Raw genomic sequence first — 12,095 nt, forward strand, 5'->3', positions numbered from 1 at the left:
GCACCTCCACCTGCAGGGAAGGGTAGCGGAGCTCAGAACCAGACTCGGCCAGACTCTGCGTGTTGATGGGCTGGCCACCACCGTAGTTGCACGTTTCTGTCCTGTTCCTTCTCCCCTTCCGGGCACCCCCTCCTAGCACCTCCCTGACTGCAGGCAGCTGACTCTCCCTCCTCCACGGTGCCTGGTTCACTCGTCTTGGGTCCACTACCTCTTGGCTGAGGAAACCACATCCTCAGATGTCGTCCTACCGTTGATCACTGCGGCCACTCCCTACTGCCCCCCTTTCTGTAACCATACCACCTTTGTGTTTTCTTGTACAAGGCTGCTGGTGGCTTTAAACAAGAGGTAAGTTACACCAATCGAGACTAGAAGGCAGGGGGGAGCGCTGGGACCCATAGCAGTACTGGTTATGGAAATGGCATCATAACCACTTGACTGTCTTGGCCTTGAGGTTCCTGGTTTTGGTTTACATCCTGTGTATCCAGCCGTTGTACCAAACGTTAAGAAAATGCACGAGGCACAGAATAAACAGGGACTCCCTCTCTGTGTGCAGAAAACCCCGACTTCCGAGAAATCCGCTCCTTCGTGGAGACGAAGGCTGACAGTGTCGTCAGACAGAAACCGGTCGACCTCCTCAAGTACAATCAGAAGGGCCTGACCCGTGTTTACCCGAAGGGACAGAGGGTGGACTCCTCCAACTACGACCCCTTTCGCCTCTGGCTATGTGGCTCCCAGATGGTGGCACTCAATTTCCAGACTCCAGGTAAAGGAGCAGGGATGGTCGCATCATTCCAGGCTCGGTCCGCTGGGGCCACCAGTGTGACATGCTACCCTAGAAGGCACGACTGGTCCCAGGAACTGTCAAGGTTCAACCAGCACGCTAGCGTGAGGCCCATCAGCTGAATGGAGCCATGACAGGGGCAGTGGACACTTGCCATTGCAAAGACAGATGCTGAGCAGGGAGGCTTAAGTGAGAAAGGAAATACTTGAGCTCATGTAATGAAAAGGTCCAGGCGTTGAGACAGCTTCAGGCACAGCTGCATACAGGTGCTCTGTGGCTGTCTTTAGTGAACTCTTCTCTGGCCCATCCTTCGTTGAGCGTTTCATACTCAGACTCTTACAGAGATACTCCCTGCTGAGAGAAACCCACATGCTAAACTTTTTCCCACAAATGGTAGCAGAAATCACAGTGCTGTGCTCTTTTATTGACAGAGCTATTCACCAGGAGTCTCCTTTATGTTGTTTTTAGGCCTGTGTAGGGGGGTTCCATTGAATGGATCCCTCATCTACTCAACTGGTGCCCCCATGGAGGCGCACTGAGGTCCTCTCCCTCATTGGCTATTACAGACAGCCTTGACTTCTGTAACCTTCCGTGAGCACCACTTCCCAGATGGCGGAGCCCTTCGGTGGCACGGAATTCTCAGAAGTACAGGCTAGGTCCTACAGCAGTGGCATGTGGACCTTTCCTGAGGAAACCCAGTGAACACCCAAGTCCAGCAATGCCTGAGCTCAGACACCTCACCAGGCTGCCCTCCAGAGGGACTGGGTGGGATCGCAAATTGAGAAAACGTTTGAATACACCTTTTCAGTGAAACTTGAGCTCAGTTTTATCCAACTTTTCAATCTTTGCCCGTACGATGGTCACGTTGTACTTAGGGCTTCCCTTAGGCATAACGTGAACCATGTTTTTACGAAGCGTTTTCTTTTTGCGAACTGTCCCTGTTTCTCGAACAGGGCGTAGGTATTTATAGTACGCACTATCAGATCGCTTTCACGTGTGGATCTTCCCCTGTCATTTGAGTTAGAACGATTTCTCTTTCTGCAACAGGTCTTAAGTGAAATTTTATTTTTCCTAATTTTTTTTTTAACGTTTATTTATTTTTGAGACAGAGAGAGACACAGCATGAATGGGGGAAGGTCAGAGAGAGAGAGAGGGAGACACAGAATCTGAAACAGGCTCCAGGCTCTGAGCGGTCAGCACAGAGCCCGACGCGGGGCTCGAACTCATGGACCGTGAGATCATGACCTGAGCCGAAGTCGGACGCTTAACCGACTGAGCCACCCAGGCGCCCCTTAAGTGAAATTTTAAAATTAACCCCAATTCTTTTCTAAGAAATCTTCAGCGTTGAGTAGGTTTTACTGTCATACTTAGGATGGTGTTCACCAGTTGGGACTTTTTTTGAAACGCATATTTTAACCACTGCCTGAAATTATTTTTGGAGACAGCTAAAATGACGCCCCACCCAGCGCCTCGGGCCCAAGAGGCAGCCTCGTCCTGCCTCACTCACAGCTGCCCTTCCCTTGCTTTCCCAGACAAGTACATGCAGATGAATCAAGCCTTGTTCTCACTCAACGGGCGGACAGGCTACGTCCTGCAGCCCGAGAGCATGAGGACGGAGAAGTACGACCCCATGCCGCCCGAATCCCAGCGGAAGATTCTGATGACTCTGACCGTCAAGGTAACTCAGGCCTCTGCCCAGTGACACCTGTCATCTTGTGTAAACCACCAACACCCAGTCACTGTTTCAGGATCTAAATTACGGCACACCCACGGGTTGCAGGGAGGGGACTTGGTCACCACCCCAGGTCTCCTGGGGGTGAGGTAGGAGGTCCATCTCTTACTGGGCTCAGCAGGTGGTCTCATAAGAAAGAAAAAAAATGAAGTATATGTAATGAAAAAGTCTTTTTTTTTTTTTTTTAAAAGAATACCACTTTCTCCCCTCTCCTTTCCTGGGATGTCTCTGTAGGTTCTCCCTGGGCACAGGGACGATGCGTTTCTGTGCTCGGGAGGTTCATGAGAATGATGGCCTGGGGGCTCCGATCCTGGCTTCTCCTTAACACCTGTTCTCCAGCCCCATTTCCCCGACCACTGCAGAGGCTTGTTAGGGCTTCAGTGAAGAAACCGCGGCTGGCTTGGACCTCATCTGGTCTGGCTGTAGAACCCAGACTGAGCCCCGTGCGATGCCGCCCATATAAAACTTGTCCGTGCTTCCCAGGATGGATCGGGGAGAACTGCAGCTTTTACCTTTGGTGCCCTAGGTTCTCGGGGCTCGCCATCTCCCCAAACTTGGCCGAAGCATCGCATGTCCCTTTGTGGAGGTGGAAATCTGCGGGGCTGAATATGACAACAACAAGTTTAAGACCACAGTTGTGAGTAAGTTGCATCACGTGTCCTATTGTCCACACCTTCTCTTTCATCCCCTGTGCCCGCTACAGTTCAGCTCGGGGAGGTGGGGAAACACAGGGCACCGTGATGAACTAGGTGGGCTGGTACCCAGTGCCGTGTTTCTTTGTGTTGGGAGTCCTGGGCCAGCCCCCTATGCAGTGATGCCGGGGTGCTCCCCTTTGGGCAATACCCCCCCTCCCTGCCCACTTTATCTACACAGTCAGGCTTGTGTCCAAGGCTAAGGGACAGAGACAACAGAGGGTGTGGCTAACCCAGAGGCTGCAGCCTAACATGGGTGATTTTATCCTTCAGAGGGAAGGGAGGCCCAGAGAAATGCTTGCTTGCTCTTCCAGTGGAAGCCAGGAACTGTCAATTTTCTAAGGCCTGGGCTCACGGGCCCTGGTAAAAGACAGCCTGATGAACTCACGTGTGTACCCGTGACATTGGCATTTCTCAGGGGGTGACAGCCAGGAGGCTGGTTCACACGACTCCAGACCCCCCTCCCTCCCCAGATGCGGAGTGTGGCTCTTCCCTCTGTGATCTCTTCCACATGCACCTGTTCCTGCTGTCCTGCCCCTTCCATACCCGGGGAGCTGAGATGGTTGCTGTAGCAAGGGGGTGTGGTCTCTTCTCTCTGCTCTCCAAGTACCAGACCTATGAGAGCAGCTTTACCAGAACTGCTTCCGGGAAGAAAGTGTTTCTTAGATCTTGGCATAGATATGTGTTTACAGGGTGCTAAGGAGATTCAGAGCTGACAGACAGAGAGTCAGTTTTACCAGGAGGGGGCAGGGTGAATGGGGCCTCAGCTGAGCCTTGATCTCCTTCCAGATGACAATGGCCTAAGCCCCGTTTGGGCTCCGACACAGGAGAAGGTGACCTTTGAAATTTATGACCCAAACCTCGCGTTTCTGCGCTTTGTGGTCTACGAGGAAGATATGTTCAGTGATCCTAACTTCCTCGCTCATGCCACTTACCCCATCAAAGGAATCAAATCAGGTAAGACGTTTAAAAAAAATTTTTTTTTTTTTAATGTTTGAGAGAGAGCGAGTGAGAGCCGGGGAGGGGCAGAGAGAGAGGGAGACACAGCATCCGAAGCAGGCTCCAAGCTCTGAGCTGTCAACACAGAGCCCAACGCGGGGCTCGAACCCATGAACTGTGAGATCATGTCCTGAGCCGAAGTCAGATGCTCAACCGACTGAGCCACCCAGGCGCCCTGAAGATGTTTTAGTTGAGATGGTTGGTTTGGGATAGCATCGTTTTTGGTCTGTGCTGCTGGCTTTAGAAAGAACCAAAAAGCACGCCTCCTGGTTTGTATTAAATTGTTGCAAAACTGATTGGGTGGCTCGGACCGCTGACCATGCGGCTGTTACCATGGGGACAGCCTCCATTTGGCACAGAGACCAGGGAAGGTGGGAAGGCTGGGCCCCTTCACGGTCAGGCCTTTGTGCAAAGTTGGATTATTAGGCAATTGCCCATCTGGTAGTGTAGTTTGATTTCATTCCGAAAGGCTAGGGGCTTAGGGTGAGGGCAGCTCAGGCCCTCCCCCAGGCTCGCACTGCACTCTGGGGGGAAGAAAAAGGCCCTGAGCAGCTGTGAGCTCCGATCTCAGCTCTGCCTCTTCCTGAGGCCTAGAGAGTCCCCAGGAGACAGACTTCTTCCACTGCTACCACACTCCTTCGTGCTGCTTGAAGGGTCTTACTGGGTCTGCCTGTGACCACGCCAAGCTTAAGACCTAGGAAATGGAGTCCCATTACTGCCCCCCACCCCGGGAGGGGGTTCAGAGCTTCATGCTGCTCTGTAAAGGTGGCTATTCTTGTAGACAGTTTCTCTCCTCTCCTGCTGGACTTGATATGTAATGTTTGACAAATAGTCCCTCGTTCCATGTGGAATTCTCTTTCCCCCCTTCCTTGGTATTTCTGAGGCATGAGACAGAAGACCCTAGATCCTTCTGGAGTCCTCATGAGGTCACCGTTCCCCAAGGATCCCAAGGTTTCAAGGTTTCCAAACTTGAAACATATCAGATATTCCCTCAGTTTCTACCTTTCTTAGCATCATAAATCGGATCATTTCCGGCGTGGCGCCCTTGCCCAGCTGGGCATATGGTTGGAAAATGCAGGTTCCTGGGCCCATCCCGGCGTGCTCCGGCTCCCCTGGGGTGGGGCCCCGAAGTTGCACATTCAGGCAGCTCCTCAGGTGGCACTTGGAAAGGACTGAGCATGGCTGCCTATCTTATCACCCAGGAAACAAATTCCTAAGCAAAGGAGTAGATCAAATCCCAACTTAGAAACCACGTCTTCATAGTTTCCTCTAAGTCCCTAGCATCTGATATTCGACGGCCCCTCTTGCTTAGCGAGCCCACACTGTAAACTACTTTAAACCCAGCAGTCAAGGTGCAATTTTGTAACGTGCCCTTTTACGTAAGGGTTAGGATGGACTTTTTACAGTAACCGTTTGCTTGTTCCTAACCCACCTCCCCCTGGACCCATCCTGCACAGACAGGGGTGTGATGTCATGGAGAGAGGTCAGAGTTAGTGAACCTTCCCTTCCCAGCCAGGAAATAGTATCAAGTAATCTAGAAAATTCTATGACTTAGCCTGGAGGTTTAAATTTTTTTTTTAATGTTTATTTATTTTTGAGACAGAGACAGAGCATGAACGGGGGAGGGTCAGAGAGAGAGGGAGACACAGAATCGGAAACAGGCTCCAGGCTCTGAGCCATCAGCCCAGAGCCCGACGCGGGGCTCGAACTCCTGGACCGCGAGATCGTGACCTGGCTGAAGTCGGACGCTTAACTGCCCCAGCCTGGAGATTTAAAACACAAAGAGCAGTATGTCAGGGATGATGAAAGAAGGGAGCCTTCCCCTGCTCCCATGTGGCGTCCAGTGACCCTTGGCACATTCATGTCCCAGGGAGGCATGAAGTGAACAATCCCTTTGTGCATAAGGCACTGGGGGCCTTCTGAACTCAGAAATAGACTCTGCCCGTTGTCATTAGGGATGCACTTAAGCTTTTGAGCCAGATGGAGCACAGGAAGGAAGGAAAACAGCGTTTATTGTGTTTTGTGCCTTAAACTCTTTAATCCTTGCAGCAGTCCCGTGAAAGAGGTTTTATCATCTCTGCTTCTTAAGCATGAGCACTTTAGGGCCCAGAGCTGTTCACTGACTTGCTCAAGGTCACACACCTATAGGACCAGAACTGGGATGCAGACCCAGGAGTGACTTCCTTCCTCCTCTGCAGGCCTCCCCTTCTCCTAAGAAGCCAAAATTCTGAGCCTGCCTCAGATCATGTCTCCGGTTTCCTGTGTATCTATGGCGACAGCCCAAGCTGACAAGGACAAAACAGAACCACACTGTTTCTTGGTGAAACTGGGCAACACTTTTCCACCCTAACCCCAAGATGCATGAAGGCTGCTCAGGAAATGAGACCTGGGCATTGAAAGGAGGTGGGGGGGGGGGGGCGTGGGCATAGGGCACGCCCTCTCCCAATCTGGAGGCACATGTACTCTAAGCAGAATGGTACCACCCGCTCATTGGAGTGCAGGGGCGACCCGATAGCCTTCCCCGTACCAGGAAGCCGTCAGCAGTCCAGGACGTTCTACCAGTCGATCAACACCCAGACAGATTTCTTCCACATTGTCCACAGATCAGCTCTATTTCAGGCCCCACCCCAGCCCTCCAGTTAGAGTCTGCATTTAATAAGATTCCCATAACATTAAAGCTGGAGGGGCTCTAGGCTGGACTGTAGGAATTCTGTGGGTAGCCAGGAAAAAAACAGACCAGGAAACCAACAACAACAACAAAAGAATCACATCACCTAGGAGGAGAGACTAGGTCAGAACACTTCACTACTCACGGAAAGCAACGTCCCCAAAATCCTGCAAGGAAAAGTGTCACCTGAGAGTTTTATACTCAAACTGTCACTCAATTATAAAAAAAAAATGGATGCGTTCAAATATGTGCCGTTTGAGGATTATATGTCCCATGAGGTTTTTGAAAATGAGAGGACAAATTAAGCCAACAAAAACCCTGATAGAGGGACGTGTGCGTGGCTCATTGGGCGTCTTCCTGCAGAGGAGGAAGTCAGGCGTCTGACTCTTGGTTTCGCCTCAGGTCAGGATCTCATGGTTTGTGAGTTCGAGCCCCACGTCAGGCTCCACCCTGACAGAGCTGAACCTGCTTGGGATTCTTTCTCTCTCCTCTGCTCCCTCTCCCTCTCAAAATAAATAAATAAGCTTAAAAAAATTGAAAAAACTGATAGGGAAGTTCAGTCAAAAGGAGGGGAGCACTGGACATTTAAAATTTACACACAGTGAAACGCACAAATTTTAAATCCTAAGAACACTGTAAACCAGTATCGAGCTCCAGTCCATGAGACACATGCGGACCCATTCAGGGGAAGTATACAGTTGTATATATATTTCCAAGTAAGATGATACCTGTGCGCCTGATGGAGGGATGGCTAAGTGTGATAAAACAAAAAGAGTAAAAGGTTAACGGGAGGATGTAGGTGATGGGTGTACAAGTGGCCCTTGTAATAGGATTTTAGCTTTGCTGTAACCAAGTCTCCCTCTGTGCAAGAATTATGGTTACAAAATGCAACACAAGTACAGTTGAACAACATGGGGGTGGGGGACGTCGTTCTGTCAAGCAGTCAAAACTCCACATATGACCTTTGACCCCCCAAACCTAACTACTAATAGCCTATTGCTGACTGGAAGCCTTACTGATAACAAAGTCAACACATACTTTGTATTTTACACTGTATTCTTAAGGTAGAGAAAAGACCCCGTTAAGAAAGTTACAAGAGGGGAGCATGGGTGGCTTAGTCGGGTAAGCGTCGGACTTTGGCTCAGGTCACAATCTCACCACTTGTGAGTTCAAGCCCCGCATCGGGCTCTGTGCGGACGGCTCAGAGCCTGGAGCCTCTTGAGGTTTTTTATCTTTGTCTCTCTCTCGGCCCCTCTCCCGCTCATACTCTGTCTCTCTCTCAAAAACAAACATTAAAAAAAATTTTAAAAAAAGTTATAAGAAAATACATTTACAGTACTGTACATCTTGAAAAAAACCTGCATATAAGTGGACCCTTGCAGCTCGAACCCACGTTGTTCAGGGGTCAGCTGTATTATTTAGACGCTTGTCCTGTAAAGATAAAATTAGGGGGACGAAGGAGAGGGAAGGTATAGGCTTGCATGACCTCATCAACAGTGGGAAGCGAGAGAGAGAGAGAGAGAGAGAGAGCGAGGAATCCTATGGTACCTTTAAACATTCTCCAAGACAAATAATAATAATCACACACGCCAAAAACCTGAATGGTGGAAGAGGAAGAAGAGGGAGTGCCCCAATGTAGGCATTGCTTGTCCTGGAGAATCGGGTAGAGTGCAAATAAAAGCTTTGCAGGCAAACCAGGACCACATTGTGAACCTCCAAGGTAGTGTAAATGCAAACTGTAACGTTCGGAACTGCTTAGGTTAGGGTATGCTCAGTAGTGATTTTAAAGCAACTCAAGACCATAGACTATGTCGGGAAGATACCGTTCAGAGTGGTTTCTTCCGGGGGCAGCTGGGTGGCTCAGTTGGTTAAGTGTCTGACTCGATCCCAGCTCAGGTCTTGATCTTAGGGTTGAGTTCAAGCCCCACGTTGGGCTCCACATGGGGCATGAAACCTACTTAAAAAAGTGCGCCTTCTAGAATAAGGGGTTATGAGGGGGGTAGGAACGAGAGTTTAATTTTTAGTATGTATTTGTTCTTACTAAAACAAGCCAACAGATCAGCCTTTGAGATGTGTTGTCTTTTTTTTTTTTTTTGAGATGTGTTGTCTTAAACATTACCTAATGGGGGAAAACGTCAGCTCTACCTCAACCATCCCCTAAATAATAAGAAACATTTAAATGACCGTCCTAATTATAAATAGAGAAAGGCTTTCAGAGGATCAATACTGCTCTGGATCGCCAAGGGACAGATTTCCTGCTATTGGAAATCTTTAAAGATAAAACACTGCCCCCTCCCCCTCCTAGCAGCAGACATGAAGGGAACGGTTGTGAAGGAAGCTTTACTCCTTTGAGTCTTTTGGCCTCAGGAGTGTTCAAGAACGTGAAGCATCGCTGCACTCACTCTACATTCAGTGTGTGATGTTCTGGAGGGTTTGATTTCTCTTGAGTGATTCATTTCCATTTCTGCATGAATCTTTAACCCCCTTCTCTGTGCGGGCCTGTCCGTGAGGGCTGCGTTCCAGAGCCCATGTCCCTAACCATCAGGGTGGGACCTCTGGTTTCCATAAAGTCAGCCCCCAGCTTGGGACACTCCCCTGTCTGCTCCTTGGACACCCTAGCCCTGGCTACGCCCGAGAACGCCAAGGTCTGATATCAGTGGCCTCCCTTTGCATGATCTTTCTGTTCCGCAGGATTCAGATCTGTTCCTCTGAAGAACGGGTACAGTGAAGATATCGAGCTGGCTTCCCTCCTGGTGTTCTGTGAGATGCAGCCAGTCCTGGTGAGTGAACACCGGGTGGGGTGGAAATGGCCTGTGCGTACGGCTGGCAGATAGACTTAAACCCGTTGGGCGTTATCCAGCCAGACACGCCCATCACACAAGAATCCCGCAGCCACCCCAGGTTTTTCCTTCCAGCAACCTTCCCTCTTGGAGAATGCAGTACGGTTCTTTGAGTAGGTCTTGGAGTTGGAAAGGGTGAAGCTCGTTGGAAGTTCCTTATAGTTATGTTTCAGCCACTAGAGTCAGGCAAGACAATGTTCTTCTAGAGAAGCTCATCCTTTCTGGGGGCCTTTCCCCACCTGTTGGGTCCTTGGGAGTCCCTTCAGAAGGTCTGACAGCATCCACCGAGGCCTTGTCGTGGCCAGTGCTGGGGAGAGGAGTTCACAGTGATAGGCACTACTTTTGTCATTCTCTTTGCTGCTGGAGGAGCCTGCCTTCCTGGTCCTTTTGCCAAGACCTTGAAGATCCTTAGCCTCTCCTTTGATGAACCAGTTTAGGGAGGTTTGGCGGGAAGGGCTTGGCCTCACCAGATGCAGCACCAGCGTGTGATAGTTTATGTCTCCCTCGATGGTTAGAGAATATCTGGATGTGTGATTTTGGAGCTTTAAAATCGTCTTGACAGCCTCTCCCATAGAAAGAAAGCCAGTTGGCATGTGTTTTTGCGAGAACCCACGATGTGGCCAACCCAATCTCACAAGATCTTTCCCTCTCCCTACCACAAAACCCAGCATGAACGGGTTGAGTGTGTGGTCACCCCACTCCTCTTCGGGTAGCCTAGAACAACCCTGGTTCTGGACCCCAGCAGGCTGACGTGGGCTTGGTCATCGCCCCAGGATTTTCATCTTGATTTCTCATCCTGGTTGTTCTCTGGGTACAGAAATCACAGCCTCTAATCTGTTGTTCTGGAAGTTGCTTATTAGGCAACTTCCAGAATAAAGCTGAGAACCATCCAATGGGGAAGGGAGGATGGCAGGGGTGGAGATGCCTTTTAACAGCTGTAGCCATAGTCCATGCAGTAAAAATTCATGAATGCGACTCAGAGGAGAGAACGTTAGGCTTTTCTGCATAGCTGTCTGCCTTAACATTCAGTTTCTGCAACCTTGATAGTTTTCCACTTCAGAGCATTTTATAAACATGGAAATGGAACAGGATGCAAACATAAGGAAAGACAGACAGGAAGCACTAAAAGCAGGAAGCGGACACTTAACAGGCACAGTAGTTGGGGGCCAGAGAACCTCCCTGACAGCCAAAGACATCACTTGCGTTGGTGTAAAATAAACTCAGGCCGACAGAATTGTGCCTGGAAAGGGTAAGGCGATGGATGGTGCCAAGTTTCCCATTTTCAAACAAAGTTTAAATGGCAGTGCTTCAGACTCTGTCAAAGTAAACATTGACACGAACTGTCGTTTTCACTTGACCCTTCAGTTATGGATCAGAAAATCACCTTTCATGATTGTTATTGCGATTGCAAGGCTGGGTACCGAAAGGGCACCTGAGTCGGTCGTCAGGTCCTTGTTGAGAATACCCAAGACTTAATTAAATGGCTCTTCTTTTAGAATGAATTACGCATTTGTCAATTTATCACCAATAAGACTGAGTTCTTTAAGTCCATTAAAAGACCTCAGCCAGAATACGTGATTTTGTTTACCTAAACACACACAGAGCCGAGCCCAGATTGTGGAAACTGTAGTTTTATAATCTGGGGGAAGAGGAGTAGATAATGTTGGCATTTGGTCTGTTTGACTCCTTCACTTCCTAGGTCAATGCCGCCTTTATGTAAATGATACTACTACACATCCGTGCGTCCATGTGTATTTCTTTTTTGAAGCAGGTTTCTTAACTTTGGGGCCAGAGGTTTGTGGAGGAAATTGTCCTCTGCATTTAGAAAGTTCAGCAGCATCCCTGCCCCTTGTGTAACCACCCAACATGTCCCCGGATTGGCAAAACTGTCCTTGTTGAGAACGGCTCTAAGCGAAATTCTAAACACTTTTCATACTATTACCTAATCTTTAACAGCATTTTTCCACTGAGTGGATGGACCATAGATTACCAAATTGGTCGTTTACATGGAGTCCACTTGCAAGTAAGGCTTTCATGAAATTCTTTATGTGCCTATACTTTTCCTCCTTTAATTCAGAGTTATTTTCTTAGGACTTATTGCCAGATACGGGATCAGTTTATTGAAGCAGGATGGTAGAAATATAAAACCTGGAATAAATAAGCATGAAGACCCCTGGCTCAGTCAGGCTTACCTTCCCCAGCCCACAGAAGGATCTGGGATTCTGTTGCCTGGGGAACGGGAACCCATGTGCATAAAAGGCCATCTGCAGGCATTTCATGGACACACGACGCGATAAACTGGGTTTCAGATGATGGTAGGGCCACGTTGGTCTAGACCATGCTCCGCAAAGCTGTTGTAAACAACTTGGAAACATTGTAAATA

The 12,095-nt window shown here is 49.2% G+C and overlaps 1 protein-coding gene and 1 long non-coding RNA gene across 7 annotated transcripts in view; one reads left to right on the forward strand and one right to left on the reverse strand.

The window, feature by feature from the left end:
• The window catches only part of PLCG2 (phospholipase C gamma 2), a 187,636-nt gene that overhangs the window by 158,904 nt on the left and 16,637 nt on the right, over positions 1-12,095 (forward strand). For all 6 annotated transcript variants that reach the window (XM_045046652.1, XM_023245864.2, XM_019820120.3 and 3 more), the window contains 5 exons: positions 554-763; positions 2,314-2,459; positions 3,040-3,154; positions 3,995-4,162; positions 9,564-9,652. In XM_045046652.1, coding sequence (XP_044902587.1) covers positions 554-763; positions 2,314-2,459; positions 3,040-3,154; positions 3,995-4,162; positions 9,564-9,652 — 728 coding nt within the window. The remainder of the gene's footprint in view (positions 1-553; positions 764-2,313; positions 2,460-3,039; positions 3,155-3,994; positions 4,163-9,563; positions 9,653-12,095) is intronic.
• LOC123382356 overlaps positions 1-12,095 on the reverse strand; it is a 58,473-nt gene that overhangs the window by 7,468 nt on the left and 38,910 nt on the right. Inside the window, exon 2 of the long non-coding RNA XR_006590619.1 lies at positions 3,026-3,115. This is a non-coding gene — a long non-coding RNA (uncharacterized LOC123382356). The remainder of the gene's footprint in view (positions 1-3,025; positions 3,116-12,095) is intronic.

The sequence above is a fragment of the Felis catus genome, chromosome E2, assembly GCF_018350175.1.
Source record: "Felis catus isolate Fca126 chromosome E2, F.catus_Fca126_mat1.0, whole genome shotgun sequence".
Taxonomy (NCBI): Eukaryota; Metazoa; Chordata; class Mammalia; order Carnivora; family Felidae; genus Felis; species Felis catus.